Source organism: Neoarius graeffei, chromosome 3, assembly GCF_027579695.1.
Source record: "Neoarius graeffei isolate fNeoGra1 chromosome 3, fNeoGra1.pri, whole genome shotgun sequence".
In the NCBI taxonomy this organism is placed as follows: Eukaryota; Metazoa; Chordata; class Actinopteri; order Siluriformes; family Ariidae; genus Neoarius; species Neoarius graeffei.
The window spans coordinates 108,887,816-108,912,350 of NC_083571.1; the positions used below are offsets into that span (position 1 = coordinate 108,887,816).

At 42.4% G+C, this 24,535-nt stretch overlaps 1 protein-coding gene across 1 annotated transcript in view; it reads right to left on the reverse strand.

The window, feature by feature from the left end:
• Window positions 1–24,535, reverse strand: part of slc24a4b (solute carrier family 24 member 4b) — a 212,391-nt gene that overhangs the window by 72,702 nt on the left and 115,154 nt on the right. Inside the window, exons 6-9 of the mRNA XM_060917863.1 lie at window positions 23,743–23,846; window positions 8,382–8,456; window positions 8,150–8,175; window positions 8,004–8,057 (exon numbers count right to left, since the gene is read on the reverse strand). Coding sequence (XP_060773846.1) covers window positions 8,004–8,057; window positions 8,150–8,175; window positions 8,382–8,456; window positions 23,743–23,846 — 259 coding nt within the window. The remainder of the gene's footprint in view (window positions 1–8,003; window positions 8,058–8,149; window positions 8,176–8,381; window positions 8,457–23,742; window positions 23,847–24,535) is intronic.

Genomic DNA, 24,535 nt, shown 5'->3' on the forward strand with positions numbered 1-24,535 from the left:
CTCTGAAGAGCTGTGTCTGTCAGTGATTGTTTGCTCCCGGATAGATCTGTGAGGCAGAATCTCTTAGGTGGCAGAGGTCTACATTCCTAGATCATACTTTGTCAATTCAACCTCCTTCGGTACAGACAGATCAAAACTTAATAATAGCTATTTTTTGTAGTTTGTAATTTTAAACAAAGCATGAATACAGTTACACAATCGTGATGCATTTTGGAAACTATGAGTCCACTATATAGGGTGTACAGGAGAGTAGAGTGGGGTAATACGCCCCCATGGGGTAATACGCCCCCGGCCTGTTTTACCCAAAATAACCACCAGATGGCGCAAAGTTACATTTCTATTGTTGCTATGGACTGGCTTGACAACGGGGATATACAAATATCCACTGTGGATCGCATATCAGCAACGCAGCGGAGAGAAATCAAATTTCATGGTAAGTGATATAATTTTCAGATATCAGTAAAACTGTATTTAGATAGCTGCTATTTTGTCAGATATCACAGCTGTGTATGTGGTATGAGTAGACAAGTCAGTACGTTAAAAAAAATACATTAGGTATAAAAAGTTGAATCACATTTTGAAAGTAAGACCCTTTTTTGTAAAAGTGTAGTCTGTGGGGTAAAACGCCCCCTTAATGGCAGGGTAAATGGCCCCCAGGGGGCATCATTTCCTTTTATCATAATTGCTGTATTTATAATATGTTAATGTAATGAATTAATTGATTCAATTAGCATTATTTATTGATGCACTTGTTCTTTGTTAATTCATGTTCAATCCACACACAATTATACTGAAATTAAAATGTGAAATATAATAAAATAATGCATCTATTCATTAATTCAGGGATATTTTCTTGTTTCTTTCACATTATAGGCTTAAGTAAACACTTTTGCTATCCAAACAGCTTTTTTTGAGTGAGGGGGCCTATTGCCCCACCTCAGGGGGCCTTTTACCCCACTGGGGGGGTAAAAGGCCCCCTTGGCACAATGTTTGTTTTTGTTAAAAAAAAAAAATTAAGTATTAACTTTAGGCAAACTTTAGGTGGCATTATTGTTCATGTCACTGTTGTCAAAAACTATGATTAAAACTAAACACATGGTTCATTTCAACTTGGAGAAAAACTGAATTTTCCTTAAGGGGGGCTTTTTCCCCTACTCTACTCTAATAATTCTCACTATACATCTGGACAGCACTACAAAATGGCAAACGTCCACTATATAGTGAGTAGTGAGTGATTTTGGACACCGCACGAGAACAGTGCGCAGCAGCCATGTTTTCAGGCCGCTGCGAACTCTGAGAAGTGTTGAGTGTGAGCAGGAGCAGACGTGACACAATCTATAAAATACAAAGGAAAGCTAAAAAAGAACTGAATAGTAAGACATCTAATTGTGTATCAGTATCTCCAGATAATTCTGAACTACTTACACATTTTTCTTATATACAATACAGCTATGCTTGTGCTGTTAAACAACAGTGACCATCCAAAAGTCTCGCAGGGAGATAAAAATCACTGCTCAGGAGGAATGATTTTCCTCTGCCGATCAATCAGGTACAAATTTGCAGCTTGACTTTAAAAGATGTGCAGTGTGTCCTGGAGGTTATTATATTAAATCATAGTAGATACTGACCCACAGTGCATTAAGATACAGCTTATAAAGAAATCAGGCTTAAAGGACATCATTTTAACGGGGCGTGTACACTTTTTTTATATCCACTGTAGATATTTACCTAATCAAGACAGAAAACCTTGCACTCTGTGTGACACCCATGAACAGGGTGATGAATTCCATTATATACTTGTATGTCCTTATTTTAATGTGGAAAGTACGGAAGCCGCGAGAGGCCCTTCATATAATCCTTTTTTTTATTCACCTTGTTATCCCGAGATAACGACATAATTAATTCAGGATCTCGAGAAAACAACACAACTAATTCAAGATCTCGAGAAAACAAAACCGTTATTCCGAGATAACGACATAATTAATTCAGGATCTCGAGAAAACAACACAACTAATTCAAGATCTCGAGAAAACAAAACCGTTATTCCGAGATAACGACATAATTAATTCAGGATCTCGAGAAAACACAACTAATTTGAGATCTCGAGAAAACAAAACAATTATTTCATGATCTCAAGTAAACAGCTGAGAAATGGTTCATTCAGGTGCGCCAAGAGACTTGTGATATGCTGACTTTGGGGCTATTTCTCATTCTGTATAGACGCAACTTTGGTCATTAGAATGTCTGGAATAATCGATCACCTACTAAGGCAATATTTTGATCAGGGGTTGACACAGGGAGAGATTGCATTAAGTCTTTTAATAAGGGATAATTTCAAAATTAGTCCACGGCACCTCCGCAGAAGACCGGCCCCCCTCTCTCTCAAGGCATCGTAAAAAGCCATTTCTGCTCTGTTACATGTCCACCAATTTCTAAGGGCCTCTGCATGCTCTTGCGACAAGGCTTTCGCAGATAGCTTTTCGCAGACAGTTGTAATTTATTGTCGAGCGGGGAGTAATAGGCGTGCGCGATGTTATTCACCGCCACAATGCAAGGGGGCGCGAAGTCGCTAGGAGTAGTTGGTGGCTGTGGTTAGTGGAGTGTTTATCCTCCGGTTACTTATAATGACTAGAACTGGAGTCGTATAGATGTACATACTTCCTCACTTCCTCGATCAACTGCTCTTCGTGCTGCTCCATCTTCACTTGTGTTTTTAAAAATGGCGGTCGTGAAAACAAAACAAACCGGGAAAGTAGGGAAGCGGAAGTGCGTGTACAGTGGATGTAGAGTGGACCAATCAGAGCCCTCTTGTCTGCAACGCCGTCTGCGAGGCTTCTGCGGTGGTCACAATTTTTGGGAGGTGCGCGCAGAGCGTCTGTGAAGGTGGGGGGGCTATGCAGACACCATCTGCGACGCCGTCTGCAAGGACTGCGTTGTCAGCATAAATTGGCCTTAAGTCTTCGTTGTCTGACCCACAGGGGGGTGCAGCTCTGCTAGAAGTCTCAGCTGTTTTCTCGAGATCATGAAATAATTGTTTTGTTTTTTCGAGATCACGGAATAATTGTCTTGTTTTCTTGAGATCACGGAATAATTGTTTCATTTTCTCGAGATCTCGAATTAGTTGTGTTGTTTTCTCAAGATCCTGAATTAATTATGTCATTATCTCGGGATAACAAGGTGAATAAAAAAAGATTATATGAAGGGCCTCTCTCGGCTTCCGTAGGAAAGAACTCATTTCTTAAAAAGATACTTTTACACTAGACCAAATGTTCAACTCTCGAAATGTGAAGAAGTTGTATAAGTTAGCCCGTTTCATCAGGATAATAATTTCACATTTTTTAAAAAATCAAAGTTTGTAGTTACTGTAGTACTCATAGATATCTTCACTTGTTGCATGTTGGCAAAAATTGTCGTTAGAATTTTTTTTTCCATGTTAATATTGTATTGATGAATCTCAAATTTGTTGTATGTTAGAAAACATCAAATGTAATTAGTCAACTTGTTTTTTAATCTTCTTTCAGTCCAACTGACTGTCATTTTGTACAAAATATTCATTGTGTTTTATGAACGTGTATTTTTTGTAATCTCATACCTCCTGGAGGGGTTGTAGATATTAATAAAATTAATTGTCATTTTCATTGTAATCAGAAATATTCAAAGGATATTTTAATATTTCAATAAAACCAAATGGACAAAGTTTCCCCTTTTCAACCTTTTATATTTGGTTGAAAAGGGGAAACTTTGTCCGTTTGTGTCTGAAGTTTTCTTCTTTAGAGCTATGAAGCTTATCGCCAACGAAATCACACACTCGTTTCAAGCGACACTGCTTGGCTCAATAACGCCGTCTATACATGTACAACACCAATAAATGTACAATAACAGAATAAGGCTTTTGTTAAATAGTATGTTCTGAAAAATTACTATCAATAAGTAAGGGTGTCCAAACTTTTGACTGGTATTGTATCAATGAAACATATCTCTTCTAACATACATTTCTGCCTGTAAACCTTGAACCTCAATTCGTTCTTGGGCAAAGGAAGAAAGTGATTTAGGCTGTGTCCAAAATCACTCACTCAGTCATTCACTACTCCCTACTCACTATATAGGGAATTAATATATAGAGGACTATATAGTGAGCTCATTGGTAAAATTAAAGAAAAAAAAACACTTTCAGACACTACTCTGCTGCGCCGTTATTTACATCATTACTGTCGCACAATTAAAACGTACCAGATCAGTGGGCTGGTGGATTTTCAAAATAATAAATACATGCATGTGATACATTTTTTGTGATAAACCCATATTAAACTGAGCGTATTTCCCACATTAATAAATACAACGCACTTTGTGTCTGCTGCATCTTTCAGTTCTTTTAAATCAAGGCTGAATCCTTTCTTCTTTGCCACTGCATTTTATTAAATCAAATTTGAGGCTTTTGATTAATTCCTCGCTCTGTACAATAACTTTTATTCTTGTATTTTATCTGTCCTATTCTATTTTTGCTTTTTTCTATTCTCTTACTATTTTTAATTGGACTTGAATGTCCATTTATAATGTGCTTCTTCCTCCATCTGTTCACCCCAACACACTTTTTTTTTTTCAGCATGACCACAATGCATGATGGTACAGGTAGTCGTCGACTTACAACCTATGTGACTTACGACCGATCGACTTTACGACCGTCTGGTTATGACTGGCAAGTGTTTCCCAGCTGAGCTAGCTGAGCGTACGACAGTTTCCGCCCCAGCTCCCGGCAGCGCCTCTCGCCACGTACGACAGTTTCCGCCCCAGCTCTCAGCAGCGCCTCTCACCACGTACAACAGTTTCCGCCCCAGCTCCAGGCACATGCGCAGTCTCTCTCGCGCTCCCTCGCGCACGCCGTCATACAGTTTCCGCCCCAGCTCCTGGTTTATGAAACGAGCAAATCCTCCCGCCAGCCCAAGCGCAGCAACAGCTGATGATGACGTAGACGACCCACAGCCAAGCACCAGTGATGCCAGCGGTCACTAAATTTTTTATTTTGCTATGTTTTACATTTGTATTTTGGTATGTTTCAAACTAAAATGTTTTCTATTTTTCACGCCTGTATTTCGTATTTTTTGTTTTGCACATATTAAACGAATTGTACTGTACGCAGTGTAGTATGCAGTGTTTGACTTAAACCAAATAATGAGCCAAGGTAATGAAATCAGAAAATGTTGATAAAATAAGACTTTAAGATGATTACAATATCATTACACATCACAATATACTTACATTCATTTAACATAGGCCGACTTACGACCAGATCGGTTTACGACCGGTCAGTCGTAACCAAACGCAGTCGTAAGTCGACGACTACCTGTATATATTGTTTGGTTAGTGACCATCGGTTGGACACTACTTTTCACGATGCATTGTGGGATACTATATCTCTGTGTAGAAAATCGCTCACTTGTTCACTGCTCCCTATATAGGGAATTCTATATAGAGGAATATATAGTGAGCTCATTGCTAAAATGAAAAAACGCTTTCGGACACTACTCCGCCATGCTGGTATTTACGTCATTACTGTCGCACAATTAAAACGTGTCAGATCAGTCGGCTGGTGGGTTTTCAAAATAATAAGTACATGCATGTACTTTTGTGATAAATACATATTATACTGAGCGTATTTCCCACATTAATCAATACAAAGTACCTGCATCTTTCAGTTCTTTTAAATCAAGGCTGAATCCTTTCTTCTTTGCCGCTGCCTTTTCCCATTCTCATCTCATTATCTCTAGCCGCTTTATCCTTCTACAGGGTCGCAGGCAAGCTGGAGCCTATCCCAGCTGACTACGGGCGAAAGGCGGGGTACACCCTGGACAAGTCGCCAGGTCATCACAGGGCTGACACATAGACACAGACAACCATTCACACCTACGGTCAATTTAGAGTCACCAGTTAACCTAACCTGCATGTCTTTGGACTGTGGGGGAAACCGGAGCACCCGGAGGAAACCCACGCGGACACGGGGAGAACATGCAAACTCCACACAGAAAGGCCCTCGCCGGCCCCGGGGCTCGAACCCAGGACCTTCTTGCTGTGAGGCGACAGCGCTAACCACTACACCACCGTGCTGCCCGCCGCTGCCTTTTATTAAATCAAATTTGAGACTTTTAATTAGATTTCTTTCAGCGCAACCGCAATGCATGATGGGATATATTGCTCGGTTAGTGACCATCAGTTGTACACTACTTTTTGTGATGCATCATGGGATACTTTGAGTGCACTATATAGGGTATAAATAATCCTCACAAAGGTTTCGGACAGAACTACAAAATGGAGAACTCCGTATATAGTCCACTATACAGTGAGTAGTGAGTGATTTCGGACACAGGGTTAACTTCAAAAGGGAGCTATGATTGTTTTTACCTTCGTGTCATTTTGATCAGTTTTTTAGATAACAGAGTGTCAGGAGTCTGATTGAGATACCAAACAATTCAACAAAGCCATTTGACAGGAGCGTGTGATGAATTAGGAAGACAGGGATGTGTTCGGAGTTCAGTTTTGAATACTAAAATGGCCGTGTGAGGCTAATATTAAATGTTCAAATGAAAACTAATAATTAATTAACTAATATCCATCCATTATCCATAACTGCTTATCTTGTACAGGGTCACAGGCAAGCTGGAGCCTATCCCAGCTGACTATGGGTGAGAGGCAGGGTACACCCTGGACAAGTCGCTAGGTCATCACAGGGCTGACACACACCATAGACACAGACAACCATTCACACTCACATTCACACCTACGGTCAATTTAGAGTCACCAGTTAACCTAACCTGCATGCCTTTGGACTGTGGGGGAAACCGGAGCACCCGGATGAAACCCCTGCAGACACCAGAACTCCACACAGAAAGGCCCTCGTTGGCTGCTGGGCTTGAATCCAGGACCTTCTTGCTGTGAGGCGACAGCGCTAACCACTACACCGCCATGCCGCCCCGTAATCACAACATAGTAATTATAAACATTCTAGACTCCAATAGAGTTTTCTTTGAATTCACTTGAATCTTCTCATTTGCATATTATTATACGGTATTTATCTTATTTTTCATTTTTTTAAATTGGCTCATGCATTTATATTTAAATAACCGCCGATATTTATTAGTTTGGTCCTGCATTTTCTTTCCTTCGTTTATAACAATGTCTTTTCTTTTCGCTTTCTGTTATTGTAGTCAGTCTTTCACATTTCATTCGCACACTCACGTCCTCCATTTTTCTCTCCTGTTTCAAATTTGTATCCCATAATGCCTTGCGCAAACAAGGAAAGCCTGCCACGTGATGCATGACGTAGTATCTTGAATTGGGTCATGGTGAAGCAGGAAAAAATAGCGGAGAATTTAGGGCCACATGGCTCTAAAGTCATTAACTGTTCTGTTTTTAAAAACGAATAAAATTGGAAGTCTGTGATTTGAATTCAGTAGGTTTTGGTCCACTAAACAAAAATAATTCAATGTTGGGGAAAATTCTTTTTATAACCTACACTTGAAAAATCTGAAAGGTCATCTAGCATATTCATGTATCATTTGAACTAAAATTGCTGATGCTGAATACAGCCCACAGTTGGAACAATGCTAAACTGGAAAGTAAGTTTCCACTGTATGTTAGCTACACTAGCCTCTTGGCTCCTTGGAAAAAGCAAACTTCAGACACCATCTGGTCATGGTTGGTAAATTGTAAATATGCATCTTGGAAGGAAAATTTTATCTGTACACCAAGTATGTGACAGGAATTCTAATTTATATAACACTTTATGGATTTTTAACCATCTCTACTGACACAACTTCGACAAAACATGAGCAAGAGTTGAAAAAAGATGCATTTGGCTGGCTTTACAGGTCTCGTTGGAAGGATGTTAGCCTACACTTTCCCCAGTTGTCAGCTGTCGTGTGCTAAGGGAGAGCTGGCTGGTGGGTTGGAATTGGCAGGTAACCAAACTGAGAGAAAAATAATACATTCTATAAATCCCCTGTACTCACTTCATGATCAGAATGTATCCCGTATACATGACCACCAATACCAAGCTCTCCCACCTGGAAAGAGGAAAACAGTGTGTAAAACCCCAACATGCTTATCACACTGTTAAACAACCAGCAGAATCAGAAGAGCAGTAACACACACTCACCATACAATCTTCTCATCATAGATAAACTTTAAAAAAGAGCAGAAAAGATGACTGTAGAATTATCAGAGCACAAAAAGGATGCCAAAGTGACATTGCACCATGCTGTATGCATTCAAGCCATTTAATACTGTCAACTGATCAAACTGTTTATTTTGAATAAATGTGTGTGTGTGTTTACTGAGATATTATTGAACACACAACATTCTATATTTGTGCTTGCAGCAGGACTTACTGCAATTAATGCCACAACAGACAGGATGTAGTAGAGCGAGTCCCGAAACACAGGCCACCATGTCAATAGCACTACCTGACATGTATGCATGCACACACACACACACACACACACACACACACTTGCAGTTAGAGTGGGGCATTCATATGATCACAAAAGTATATATGCAGATGTGCATAAATAAACATGGATGACAAAATATATTTGGAATTATACCGTCATAATCTGTACTTAATTTTTAAACTTAATGGATTTTTTAAAAAAGGATGCAATGAAAAGCAGCAGCTACAGCAGACCAGGAGGGAAGGAACCCAGTGACCTGAATGGAAAAAGAAGAGGTATTAAGAAAGAAAGAAAGAAAGAAAGAAAGAAAGAAAGAAAGAAAGAAAGAAAGAAAGAAAGAAAGAAAGAAAGAGTGGCAGCAGGGGCGTGGCCGAGCGTCAGTCTGTGAATGGAGGGCGGAGTCAGGGAAGGTGAGTGGTCGTGTCACTACACCTGTTGTCAATTAACGTGTGTTTGTGCGTCTCCTCCAGTGACCGCGCCCTATAAAAGGAGATTGAGAAGGGAAGGTCGGCGCCGAGGGCTTGCTAGTAGCCTGTGTGTGTGTATATGTGTGTGTGAGAGAGTGTGAGTTGTGTGCTGAAAAGCAAGAATAAAGGAAGTAATTGAGACACAAACAACCGCCTGCCGTGCTTCTGTGCTCCACCCACATCAGGGTCTTGCTACAGTGGTGCTGAAACCCAGGAGAGTGCAGAAGGGAACAGCCCCATGGAGTCCTCGCCATTCAAGGACCTGATCCATGCCCTCGCCACAGCCCAGCAGAACCAGCACCAAGCGCTGGTCGCCCTCCGGAAGCAGCAAGAACAACGGTTCGAAGCCTTGGTGCTGGCCCAACAGGAAGACCATCAGGCATTCCGGCACCTGCTCGCGTCGGCGGGGCCCACGACCGCCACCGGAGCAGACCCTCCCCACCTCACCCTAACGAAGATGGGTCCGCATGACAATCCGGAAGCCGTCCTCGCGCTCTTTGAACAAGCAGTGGAGGCATGGGATTGGCCGGTCGACCAGCACGCGGCACGCCTCCTCCCCCTGCTGACGGGTGAGATGTAACTGGCCGCGCTGCAACTCCCCATCGACAGCCGGCTCATGTATGTGGACCTCCAACAAGCCATCCTCCAGCGTGTCGGCCACTCCCCAGAGCAACAACAGCAGTGCTTCCGCTCATTGTGTTTGGAGGAGGTCGGCCGACCATTCGTGTTCGGACAACAACTCTGGGACGCCTAACGGCGATGGCTGAGGGCAGACAACCGTGATGCTGAGGGAGTGATCGACCTGGTGACACTGGATATGTACCGACCTGGTGTCCAAGGGGATATGTACCAGGCTTTGGTGGATTCCGGCTGTAACCAGACCTCAATCCACCAAAGCCTGGTGCAAGGTGAGGCATTAGAGACAGCATGAGTGGTGAAGGTGTTGTGTGTGCATGGAGATGTTCACGACTACCCTTTGGTGTCCGTCCACATTCTATTTCGAGTGGAAAAGCATAGCGTAAAGGTGGCGGTTAACCCTTGTCTCACTCACTCACTGATTTTGGGGACTCATTGGCTGGGTTTTAAGGAGTTAATGACGCACATAGTGAGGAGTGGGTCCTGCAGTAATCCGTCTCGGGAAAGCCCCGGGGTAGCATTGGCGGGAGAAGCTGTCACAGAGCCATCTACATCAGCACCATGTCAGGGCAATATGCGGAGTGAGGAGCACCCTGCCCCTCCTCCCTCTCTCGGGGATTTCCCATTAGAGCAGTCGCGAGACCGAACTCTGTGGCATGCATTTGACCAAGTGAGAGTAATCAATGGTCAAATTCTCCAGCCAAATGTGATGTTGGCCTTCCCCTACTTTGCTATTATTAAGGATAGTTTATACCAAGTGACGCAGGACACTCAAACTGGTGAAAAGATAGCACAGTTATTAATTCCAAAGAGCCGCCGGGAACTCATATTCCAGGCGGCTCACTTTAATCCCATGGCCTGACACTTAGGGCAGGATAAAACACTAGCCCAAATAATGGCCCAGTTCTATTGGCCAGGGATTCGCGGGGATGTCCGTCAGTGGTGTGCGGAGTGCCGTGAATGCCAATTAGTAAATCCCGCGGCCACTCCAAAAGCGCCTTTGTGCCCTCTCCCTTTAATCAAGACCCCTTTTGAAAGAATTGGGATGGATATCATCGGGCCATTAGATCGGTCAGCACGGGAATATCGCTTTATTTTAGTTCTGGTGGACTATGAAATGCGATACCCAGAAGCAGTGCCTCTTCGCAATATCTCAGCACACAGTATTGCAGACGCGCTCTTCTGCTTTATCTCCCAGGTCAGGATTCCAAAAGAAATCCTGACAGATCAAGGCACTACGTTCATGTCACGCACACTGCGCGAGCTGTATGGGTTACTGGGGATTAAGCCTATCAGCACCAGTGTCTATCACCCACAAATGGATGGCTTAGTGGAACGGTTTAATTGAACTCTCAAAAATATAATTCGGAAGTTCGTAAGTGAAGATGCAAGTAATTGGGATAAGTGGCTCGAGCCCCTGTTATTTGCAGTACGAGAGGTCCCGCAAGCCTCCACAGGTTTTTCACCGTTTGAATTGTTATATGAGCGTAAGCCGCGTGGCATTTTGGACATGCTATGTGAAAATTGGGAGGAGGGACCTTCACCTAGTAAGAACAAAATTCAATACGTCCTCGACCTGCGTGTCAAACTCCACACACGCACTTAACCCAGGAGAATTTGCAGCAGGTACAAGAACGTCGAGTCCGACTGTGCGACAGGGGCACGCACCTTAGGGAGTTCACACCGGGAGGCAAAGTACTTGTATTACTGCCCGAGTTGAGCTCCAAATTGGTCGCCAAGTGGCAAGGGCCCTTCGAGCTCACACAGCGAGGCGGGGACATCGACTATGAGGGGAGGTGAACGCACAGGGGTAGGGCATTGCAAATTTATCACCTCAATTTATTAAAACGTTGGAATGACGAGGTCCCCATGGTGTTGGTGTCAGTAATTCCGGAGAAGGCAGAGCTGGGGCCAGAGGTTCAAAAAAGAAAATTGACATCACCCACCACTCCAGTCCCCTGTGGAGACCACCTCTCCCCGACCCAACTCACAAAGGTAGCCCAGTTGCAGAAAGAATTTTCTGATGTGTTTTCTCCCCTGCCCAGCCACACCCACCTCATAGAACACCACATTGAGATGCCCCCGGGGGTGGTAGTGCGCAACCACCCTTACCACCTGCCCGAACACAAAAAAAGGTGGTCCGGGATGAACTCGAAGCCATGCTCGAAATGGGCATAATCGAGGAGTCCCACAGTGACTGGAGCAGCTCAGTGGTCCTGGTCCCCAAGACCGATGGGTCAGTCCAGTTCTGTGTGGACTATAGGAAAGTCAACACGGTGTCTACATTTGACACGTACTGTACGCAATGCCTCGCATTGACGAGTTGCTCGATCGATTAGGCACTGCTCATTTTTATTCGACACTGGATTTAATGAAGGGATATTGGCAGATCCCCTTGACTCCTCTGTCCCAAGAGAAAATGGCCTTTTCCACACTATTTGGCTTACATACACCAATTCATCACACTTCCTTTTGGGCTGTTTGGGGCACCCACTACATTCCAGCAGCTTATGGACAGGGTCCTCTGCCCCCACACCACCTACACAGCTACGTATCTTGATGATATTATCATCTACAGCAATGACTGGCCACGGCACCTCGAACACCTTAGGGCCATCCTAAAGTCACTGAGGCGGGTGGATCTCACAGCTAACCCAAAGAAGTGTACGATTGGGCAGGTGGAAGTACGGTACGGTATCTGGGTTTCCACTTAGGCCACGGGCAGGTGCGTCCCCAAATTAATAAGACGGCAGTGATTGCGGCCTGCCCGAGGCCCAAGACCAAAAAGGGGGTGAGACAGTTCCTGGGGCTGGCTGGCTACTATCGTAGGTTCATACCTAATTATTTGGACATCACCAGCCCGCTGACGGATCTCACTAAAAAGGGAGCACCAGATCCGGTCCAGTGGACGGAGCAATGCCAACAGGCTTTCTCTAGGGTAAAGGCTGCACTGTATGGGGGGCCACTGTTACACTCCCCTGACTTTTTTCTCCCCTTTATTTTACAGGCAGATGCGTCGGACAGAGGGCTGGGGGCTGTTCTGTCCCAGAAGGTGGAGGGGGAGAAGCGTCCTGTCCTGTACATTAGCCAGAAGCTGTCAATGCAGGAAGGCAGGTACAGCACAATAGAGAAAGAGTGCCTAGCTATCAAGTGGGAGGTCCTTACCCTCCGGTACTACCTGCTGGGATGCCCTTTCACCCTCTTTTTGGACCACGCGCCCCTCCAGTGGCTCCACCGCATGAAGGATGCCAACGCATGGATCACCCATTGGTATCTTGCCCTCCAGCCATTTAAATTCAAGGTGGTCCACAGGCCAGGGGTGCAGATGGTGGTGGCGGACTTCCTGTCCCGTCCGGGGGGGGGGGGGGAGTCAGCTTCAGGCCAGATGGCTCCCCGGCCTGAGTCGGGCAGTGGGGGTATGTGGCAGCATCAGTCTGTGAATGGAGGGCGGAGTCAGGGAAGGTGAGTGGTCATGTCACAGCATCTGTTGTCAATTAACGTGTGTTTGTGTGTCTCCTCCAGTGACCGCGCCCTATAAAAGGAGAGTGAGAAGGGGAGGTCGGCGCCGAGGGCTTGCTAGTAGCCTGTGTGTGTGTGAGAGAAGGAGTGTGAGTTGTGTGCTGAAAAGGAAGAATAAAGGAAGTAATTGAGACACAAACAACCGCCTGCCATGCTTCTGTGCTCCACCCACATCAGGGTCTCGCTACAGAAAGAAAAAGGTATTAAGAAAGAAAGAAAGAAAGAAAGAAAGAAAGAAAGAAAGAAAGAAAGAAAGAAAGAAAGAAAGAAAGAAAGAAAGAAAGAAAGAAAGATTAAGGAAGGAAGGAAGGAAGGAAGGAAGGGATATTAATAAAGAAAGGAAAGAAGAAAGATAGGAAGGAATGAAGAAAGAAAGTTAATTTTGCATCCACTTCCTCCAAATTCCCTTCTGCTCTAAAGGATTTTATATCAAACCTTTTTCTAGGACACAATTCACTCCCGTTGGTTTGGTGAGGGACTGAAACACATGCCTCGCCTAGCTGAAGAACCAAATATAACAAAAAGTGCATTAAGGTATTAAAATGACTGATCTCACCTTATTTGCATAATGTATGTACTACTTCTGAGAAAGTGCTTCAGTGCCCCCTGCTGGTGTACTCTAGTTTTGTTTAAGCTCGTTCCAAGCTCTGGTGTTTCTTGAATAGCTACAGTCCTAACCTCGATCCCGTTATCAGGTCTTGAACAAATCTGTCCGAGTCCATCCTTACTAAGTCGTCGTTACATAGCAATGTAAATTCAAGGAACTTTTGTATGATATTGCTAATCTCTGTGAGCATGGCTATGAGTTTTATGTAGGAGGAAGCTGGAATATTGTACTGATTACAAAAACACTAATGAACAGATACATTACAATGAGGTGTGCAATGCTTCACATTGCAAAATCATATGACTCACATCACAGGCTACAGAATAAAACACTTCTTACAGTCCAAAACATATGGCACTGCAGATGCCAGTTTAAAAGAAAATAATAAACAATCAAACACAGATATCTGAACTTTCTCTCTATCTCTTTATATGTGCTTTTAGTGCAGTCAAAAGACAAACCGCTGCTCACACATCTGCCCTAATCTGGACAAACCTAGTAAGTCACATTTAAGTGGGGGGGATTCAACCCTGGGATAAAGGCCCATTATACTGCATTGTTGATATTAAAGCATGACTATCTACTGTATTGGCAGCAGGCTTGTAGTACTCGAGTCCAGGACTCCAACTTGAGTCCAACTCATGCCCTAATTTTAAGGACTCGTGACTTGACTTGGACTTGAGCACTGATGACTTGGACTCATGCATTAACTGCATTCGGACTCATAAATTGGAGACGAGAACTCCGATTTTTTTCTTTATTTTTATAACATGCCATACTAATTTGCCATAAGATATTTATATCTACCTTAATTTTTATACTAATTTCATTTAAGAGAATGCACATTCACCTGTTCATACGTCATGTTCAGGAACAAACTAAAGTTAATGGTGCTAAAATGCCTGTAGAGAACGCCCCTAGGATTGTCTGCTTTGCTTATACAGACTTCTCATGCAGTGGGAGAAAAATGCACTGCTATGTGTTCGATATGTAGAAGAACTATCAAGGGGACGACCTCGAACTTCAATCGTCATTTGGCGAGACTCCACCCAGAGAAGGAAGTGACACGCTATGTTCATTGCTCTGTTGATAGTGGGCGGGGCTTGCTTGCTGACTGATTCACTAGCTAGTGTTAACCCTCTCTCATGTTATTTGCCTTGTTGACAATGGGCGGGGCTTGCTGAGCGATGAACAAGCTTTTTATCTGTAGCTTGTTAACTAAAATGGGGCAGTCGAGCAGTAACTTTAGTCCAACACAGTAGCAGAGACGGTTTCACATAAAGACAGCAACAGCCACCATCAAATGGTGCACTTAGAATCTTGTTCTTGGACTCGATTTGAATCAATAGTGGATTTGACTCAGACTCAACTCAAAATTTTCTTTAATGACTTGAACTTAACTCATATTTGAACACTGGGGACTCGAGACTGGACTCGGACTCGAGGGTTAGTGACTTGACTACAACACTGATTGGAGGTACATTATAACGCACATGTAAAAATATTATTTTCATAGTTTATTCGTTTACAGTAGGACTCACTAGGTTTTACCTGACCATACGTCATCTGCAAGCTAAAACTAAGGTGTCTACAGCCTCAGTTCTGGAACTTCAGTATGATGATGATGATGCAGTCTGTTCCAGAGGTGGAAAAACCCGGGTGCAGAAAGTAAAAACCCTGCCACATTTTTGCTCCAGCCAATTCAATGAACCAGCTGATCCTAATTACCACATCCCCTAAGCCAGGTTGATGAGCTAATTGGTGAAATCACCTGTGTTGAGAGCACAGGCAGAAGGAAAACCTAAGCAGGACTTTTACTTTGTCAATCCAGTTTTTCCACCTCTGGTCTGTTCATACTCAGAAGCTGGCTTGCAGAGAATCACAGATGCCTTTGCAGAAGCCTACAAAAGACTTGGGCTATCAGTCAACTGCACTGAAACAGAGGTTACAGTGGGGAAAATAATTATTTGATCCCCTGCTGATTTTTTAAGTTTGTCCAGTTACAAAGAAATGAGCAGTCTATAATTTTACTTTTATTTTAACAAATAGAGACAGAATATCAACAAAAAAGTCCAGAAAAAAAACACATATAAAGGTTATAAATTCATTTGTATTTGATCGAGTGAAATAATTATTTGGTCCCTAAGCAAAACATGACTTAGTACTTGGTGGAGGAACCCTTGTTGGCAAGCACAGAAGTCAGGTGTTTCTTGTAGTTGGTCACCAGGTTTGTACACATCTCAGGAGGGATTTTGGTCCACTCCTCTTTACAGAGCCTCTCCAAATTCTGAAGGTTTCAAGGCTGTCACTTGGCAACTCAAAGTTTTAGCTCCCTCCACAAATTGTCTATAGGATTAAGGTCTGGAGACTGGCTAGGCCACTCTATGACCTTAATGTGCTTCTTCTTGAGCCACTCCTTTGTTGCCTTGGCTGTATGTTTTGGGTCATTGTCATGCTGGAAGACCCATCCACGACCCATCTTCAGTGCTCTGACTGAGAGAAGGAGGTTCTCTTCCAAGATCTTACGGTACATGGCCCCGTCCATCGGCCCCTCAATGCGGTGAAGTCGTCCTGTACCCTTAGCAGAGAAACGGCCTCAAAGCATAATGTTTCCACCTCCGTGCTTGACAGTGGGGATGGTGTTCTTGGGATTGTATTCAGCATTTCTCTCCCTCCAAACACGACAAGCTAAGTTGATGCCAAAGAGTTCAATTTTTGCCTCATCTGACCACATCACTTTCTCCCAAGCCTTCTCTGAATCATTTAGGTGCTCACTGGCAAACTTTAGATGGGCCTGTACATGTGCCTTCTTGAACAGGGGAACCTTGCGGGCACTGCAGGATTTCAATCCATTACGGCATAGTATGTTACCAATGGTTTTCTTGGTGACTATGGTCCCAGCTGCCTTGAGATCATTAACAAGCTCCTCCCATGTAGTTCTGGGCTGATCCCTCACCCTTCTCATGATCATCCTTATGCCACGAGGTGAGATCTTGTATGGAGCTCCAGGCCAAGGACAATTGATGGTCATTTTGTATTTCTTCAATTTACTAATAATTGCACCAGCAGTTGTCTCCTTCTCACCAACATTCTTGCTGATGGTCTTGTAGCCCATTCCAACCTTGTGCAGGTCTACAATCTTGTCCCTGATATCCTTTGAAAGTTCTTTGGTCTTACCCATGGCGGTGGAGAGGTTGGAAGAGGTTGATTCTGTTGACAGGTGTCTTTTAGAACCATAACAAGTAGAAATTAGGAGTAATTTCTTAAAGTGACAGACTAATCTGTGTGCCTCATGGGCACATACAGTAACTGGTCTGTGGGAGCCAGAATTCTTGCTGGTTTGTAGGGGATCAAATGCTTATATCGTTTGATCAAATGCAAATGAATTTATAACCTTTATATAATGTGATTTTTTTTCTGGACTTTTTGTTGATATTCTGTCTCTATTTGTTAAAATAAAAGTACCATAAAAATTATAGACTGCTCATTTCTTCGTAACCGGGCAAACTTACAAAATCAGCAGGGGATCAAATAATTATTTTCCCCACTTTATGTATCAACCTGCCTCTGACACTACCGTCCCAATCACCACACAACCTGAAATTTCTGGGGATGGAGCTGTTCTTAAGGTAGTCCCACACTAAGTATCTCGGCAGCTGTGTGTCAAGTGATGTTTCTCTTGACCATGAAATTAATAACAGGATCGGTGCTGCAGTAACAGCTTTCGGCAAGCTATGTAAGCATGTTTTTGATAATCACAAACTTGACTTGGAAACCAAAATAAGAGTCTATCAAGCCACTGTAATACCAACACTCCTGCATGGGTCAGAAATGTGAACTAAGTACCAATATCAAGTAAAACAACTTGAGAAATTTCACCAAAGATACCTATGGTCCATCATGAATGTCCAATGGTATGATCATGTTACCAATGCAGCAATTCTTGATAGAGCCTCCCTAAAAAGCATGGAGGCTATGCTAGAGCAAAATAGGCTGAGATGGTACAGTATGGACATGTTCTTCAGCTTCTTCAGTCAGCTATCTACAGGAAGTAGAAGCGTTGGTGTTCCTAAGAAAAGATATAAGGATGCCCTAAAAAGAACCTTTAAAGAGTGTGGAATTGTTGATTGGGATACAGCACCAACTGATAGCCCGCTCTGGAGGAGGATGGTCTGCAATGGAGTTAAGACCTTTGAAACCAATAGATGGAAATCGAAGGACGAGAGACACAAGAGACAAAAAGCTGCTTAAGCTCTAAAACTGACACAACCTCCTGGGCAGATGCCTGGGTAGTCTTTTAGAGGCCGCCATGCTTGTGTTGAGCAGCAGTGATGAATCTTCCAGTCAGTGTTCAACCTTTTAACCACAAAATGCAGTGATGCAGTGAATTTTCATGATTTACATTGCCATCCATGTTGAAATAACATTTAATCTTCTAATAGCCTTGGTCCAGTCTAGCAAAGCAGCAAGCCCTGTCCCTTACTTACCTTGTAAAATGATGTACTTTCCATTAAAAGATGACGCGGTAAGTTGTTGGAGCATGGTCAGGATAATGCTGCTCCTCCTGAGTTTTCGGTTTCTTTTTTCATCGTGATCCAAGTAAGTGTTGTCATCATAGTCAGCTGTCCATCGTTAGCAATGATGACTGCTTCATTAGGATGTGCAGAAACACAGATGGGCCGTGAGGCCCACACCAGAGCAACAGAGTTGCCCGCACCGGCAACACGAACAGCCCGGCTGAGCCACCTCAGAACTCTTATATACTATTCTCCTCTCCTAATGATGTGCCTTGCACAGTAAGGTAAGACAAACAATGTTGTGCCCCCATCATGTTGTCTCTCTGGACCTCCAAACCTGATGCCAAGTGGTGCATAAAAGTGCCACAGACCTGACGGGTATGAAAGTTGCCCCGCAGTGACAACTGACTTGGCAAGTGATCCCATGCGTTGGCCATTTGAATGGCTCTTCTGCAGGCCATCTGGTGGTGCGCCATTGACCCTGTTGGGTTCATCTGCCACATTGCACCGAAAAGTGCCCTGCTGCCAGCACCTTATTGGTGATGTACTATTTAACCCATAGCTCGGACCCAGGCAGGTGCTACCACTCTGGGTCAGAGCGGACCTTGGAGCAATGGTGATTAAGCTGTAACTCCACTTTCTCCAGTATTCAAGTCCTCTCGAACCTGAGACTCACCAACAGTTGCAGTTTAAAATCATACCTAGGACTACCAAGTAAATGTAACTGCTAATTATACGGCGATTTACAGGATCCGGTGGAAGTGGAAAATCAAAACTAACCTATTTGTTGTGAAAACCAAAGGGGAAAGAAGTTTTGGTTCCTGTGCCTAAACTGGAGTTGTGAAAACTAGAGTGGAATTTGCACAACTGAAAAACAGCACACGAAACAAGCGGTGATTGGGAAGACTTCAAAGGAGTATGTGAGAAAGCGAAACAGACAAGTTACTATACCTGACTGACTGACTGTGACTATTTTGGTTTAATCCTGATGGTGTAAAAGAACTGCCTTCGTTGCAGATGAACAGAGTTATGATGGAGCATTGTCTGTGCATGCTGCTGATGAACTAAGTAATGTTAGAACTGAACTGTGGTTTATGGATTGATTAATAATAATATATTGTACTATGTAGGCGGCATACTATCGCCTCACAGCAAGAAGATTCTAGGTTTGAGCCCAGTGGCCAACGGGGGCCTTTCTGTGTGGAGTTTGCATGTTCTCCCCGTGTCTGCATGGGTTTCCTCTGGGTGCTCCAGTTTCCCCCACAGCCCAAAGATATGCAGGTTGGGTTAAAGTGACACAGGTCGATGTGCTAGTTCAGGAATCATTTAATCCACTCCCCTTTCTAAATTGCTTGAGCTGATACCCATCCCCATAGCTGGTATGCATCATCTTGTTTCAATACATTTTATTTCCTAATGCAGGGCTTCCTAACCACGTGTTAGTCTGTTTACAAACCACTCGCTCAGCAGCCAGTTCAGAAAAGTCACGTGAGTTCACGCGCAGGTCAGAGGTTGCGACCATGGAGTCACAGCAAACATGGCAGATCGCCCAGATCGAACGAAGACTCCTAAATCGGAACAAAAAAAATAACGATTTTAAGGAAGTATCTGACATTGTCAGAGGCTACTTTTTGAAGCTGTTCTGTACAGAGGAATGGGCTAAAATTCCTCCAAGCCGGTGTGCAGGACTGATCAACAGTTACCGGAAACATTTAGTTGCAGTTATTGCTGCACAAGGGGGTCACACCAAATACTGAAAGCAAAGGTTCACATACCCTTGCCACTCACAGTATAGATTTTTTTTTTAATGGTAGGTTTGCTATCCCAGAAGTTACATTGGAGTTAGAAGTTATAGTAAAGTTTAACACCAACAATCCAATGAAAATCTCATTGATGTGAATCAATTAATTACAAACTAAATGACAATTTCAGTGTTGTATAACAACATTTTACTAAGGCCTGACTGAGGTATTAAGATATGCAGTGAAACAAAAGCTTAAGCTGAGGAAACAAAATGGCACTGAACTATACTGTAACACTAACTTACGAGTTTATGTAGTTTGTTTGGTCTAGTTTATGAAACAAATTAGACTAGTAAAACTGATCTGAGTGACATATTTAAATAATACTGGCTGGCTTTGAGTGGTCTATCAGATATATTCCATTCAACTAGCATGATATTGAATGAGTCGAAGACAAGTAGCTGAATGGAATATATCTGATATACCATGAAAAAAGCCAGCCAATATTATTATTATTATTATTATTATTATTATTATTATACATACACACTCGATGGAACAATTATAGATTTTACAAAAAGTTAAGAACAGGGGGGTAACTTACCAATATTGAATGCTGATTCTGATCAAATGTAATTCAATGTTCTGTCAATCCAGTGTACTGTACAAAGTCAAAGTTCTAACAATAAAAATGGTACAAGTCCAAAAAGCCTGAACAACAACCTAACTTATATACAAGCTATATACAGGTTGACAGTTCAAGTTCAGAGTTACTTTTGGTCGGAGTTAATTGTTCCATTGCAGTTGTTCAAAACAAAAGGGCTTTGCTGAGTGAAGTCCTCTTGTAAAAGTCTGTCACTTTTCCTCATCTCCAAGTAGAACTTTGACAATATTTCCGCTATTGCTCTCTTTTCCAGTTTTGCGATGTCTGTTGATGTGTTTTTCTCTTGTAAATATACATGAAGAATATATAATGAAGTTTTGGTAGCTTTTCAGGTGTTCAGCGTGTCTTTCTCTTTCAAAATACAGGGGGCTGCAAAAGTAGGTATACAGTAATGAGAAACAAAATGTTTGCACAAAATGTTCGTATTACATGAAACCTAGCATCACTATAATAATACTGGTAATACTGGAATAATCCTTATTGTCTACCTACTTTTGCAGCCCCCTGTATATCTCTCGCTTTTAATCTTCAGCTTTAAATCTTCAGTTTTTAATGAAGCAAACCTTGCAGCCATGTTTGTGTACAAATTGTCACAGTCACTGGCTAGCATGGAAATTTTATGTCTCCGATGTGTCTCTTTTGCAGCTTTTCCATATATTTAATGCGCCAGATTAAATGTGTGAAGAATATCTAGTGAAGTTTTGGTAGCCTTTCGGGTGTTCAGCACGCCTTTCTATTGCAAAATTCTCTGTAAATATTCCACTTTTAATGAAGCAAACCTCTCGGCCATGTTTGTATACAAACTGTCACAGTCACTCACTAACATGGAAGTTCTACATCTCCGACGTGCCTCTTTTCCAGTTTTTCTATGTCCGTTGGTATGTTTTTCTCTTGTAAATATGGGTGAAGAATATCTAATGAAGTTTTGGTAGCCTTTCAGGTGTTCAATGCGTCTTTAGTTTCAGTTTTCAGTTTATTTATTTAGTGTTTAAACCGAGCACTGGACCGAGCACTTCTCTCTTTCCTGGCGGACAAAGAAAAGATTGTGCACATGCGCAGCAGAAAAGTTTTGTCATTGGAACTTCACATGAGCTCTGACGTGTGACGTTGTGTTGTCTTGACAACATGCAATATTGTAACAATATTGCACGCTTATTCTCCATTGGGGAGAGTGGTGTAATACACAGAGGATAAGCGATATGATGATAATATTACATGCTATCAATAAACTCACTAGAAGGGAACAGAATACATATTTTTATTCCATGGAAAAAGTGGCCCGTATGTATAATAATTCCCAATATTTCACTCCGATGACGTCACTCCCAGTGTTTTCCCGCTGACTTGATGCACATTGTCAACATGGCGAACCGGTTCAAAATTAAAATTCTTTTGATTAACTTGCTTTTTTTTTGTGGATGTGTCCATATAATATAAAGAGCATTACACTGTGGTGCAACAGTAGGAAGTTTATATATATATTCTCGGCCTCACCCAGAAAACGTCACAGGAGAAAGATTGTTCTTGCATTATTTTTCAACATTGTCTCCTTCAACTTCAATCATTTGGTCCACCAATGTTCAAGCATTGCTATCTTTTCATGGAAGAAAGTCACATCTTGAGTCTCCAAACACTCCTCAACAACATGGATCATCATTCATCATCACTCTGAAAATGGTGACCACACAAGTTTGGGAAACAGACAGAAGTCAGACGGTGCCAAGTCCGGTGAACAAGGTGCATGGAGCAACAGTTCAAAGCCACATTTGGCTGCTTTTGTCACTGCCACCTGTGCTGTATGGACGGGTGCATTGGCATTGTCCTGGAGCAACAGCATGCCAGTTTGAAGCTTTCCTCTTGGTTTTTCTTTGATTGCTTCTTTCATTTGAGTTTCAGTGGACAGTGATATAAGGATTTATAGTACACAGTTTTGCCCCAAAATGGGAGTTATGCCCCTTGTTTGTTTCCAGGTGAGGCCGAGAACTTATATATACACACACACACACTCTACATATACATGGATTACTACAGTTGTGGAATTTACTGTACTTTTATTATTTACTATTTACTGTTTAATATCAAACACATTAAAGAAGAACTGAAGGCAAATTTCTTTTTATCAAAATTCTATTTATCATTTTATTAAATATAGGAATGCATTTTGATAGCTATTTTGTCACTGCTATAGCAAGTTATGAGTGTTTGAAACATGCTCTGTAATACATCAGTCCATATGTCAAAGCAATGGCCGTAAACGAGATTCGTCAAGACCTGTGAGAGACATCATAGGACGGAAGTAAAACATACAGCGGAAATCAAAGTGACCAACATCTGCCAACGTTGTCAAAAGACGCGCGCCGGAAGTTTTGTTTGTTTTGATAGCAATCAGGAAAGCTTGAAAAAAGTAGGCAGTAATCGTCATTTAAACTCGTTTTTGTCCAATATTTCGTTTGGAAAACAGTTTTCAAAATGGCAGCACGGACACCTGGCTGACACTTCATGTTTCAAAGTCTTGCACAAGTCTCGTGAAGATCGCGCAGATAAGTGACGCCTGCCATGGGTCAAACAAACTAAATTCAACACGGCTAAAAACCAAATAGGCCGCTAAGTATAATATTTAATTGCAGTTAGTTGCCAATACGAGTCAAGATATAAGGTTACTAAAACTGAAAATGTAATTGAATAACATGTTAATTAAGAAATAAAGCAAGTTTAAAAATGACTTCAGTTCTCCTTTAAGAAGGCAATACATTGCACTAATTAACTTTTGACGAGGTGCACATGTTAATTGAAAAGCATTCCAGGTGACTACCTCATGAAGCTGGTTAAGATAATGCTAACAGTGTGCAAAGAGTCATCAAGGTAAACGGTGGCTACTTTGAATAATCTAAAATATGAACGATATTTTGTTTTTTTAACACTTTTTTGATTACCACATAATTCCATAGATGTTCTATATGTTACTTCATAGTTTTGATGTCTTCAGTATTGTTCTACAATGTAGAAAATGGTCAAAATACAGAAACACCTATGAATGAGTAGGGGTGTACAAACTTTTGACTGGTACTTTTGACTGTAAATATATGCTGTATTTAGAAATGCACGCATATGCACACACTCACCCACCCACACACACACACACGTACCTGTCCCGCAAAAATTCCGCACACTCCAATAATGCAGAGGATGTTGAAGACAGCAGAGCCGACAATGGTTCCTACTCCAACATCACCATGAGTAATGAACACACCTGCGAATACAGATTAGCTCTGAAATCTGTTTATAAATTAAGCTGTAAATCAATATAATTTCAGCACAACATGATTCTATAACAGGTTATCAGATTTGCCTTTGTGCAGTCATTTTTTGTACTGTATTTTGTTGTCTTTAAATACTAGATACTGCATACACACAGTCAGCTAAGATTTAGTTTTTCTCTAGTATTATAGATCCCTTCGCATGTTTGCAAAGAAACCGACCGTTGCCAGGATGCGCGCACAGCCTGGACTCAGAAACAATGGCGCTGCCCATAGACCGGCATTATGAGCTGTCAGATTATGCAAAACAATTGTCATTACAAGATCGAGAATGCTACATAAATAAGTTAACTCTAACAAGTGGACATCGCCTACCGGATCCGTATTTAATTAAAGAGTGGACGGACGATGTTAGTAAGTTTTCCTCTGATACCTGAAGGCAGTCATACTATTTACAAAAAATGTCAAACTCATCTCATTATCTCTAGCCGCTTTATCCTTCTACAGGGTCGCAGGCAAGCCGGAGCCTATCCCAGCTGACTACGGGCGAAAGGCGGGGTACACCCTGGACAAGTTGCCAGGTCATCACAGGGCTGACACATAGACACAGACAACCATTCACACTCACATTCACACCTACGGTCAATTTAGAGTCACCAGTTAACCTAACCTGCATGTCTTT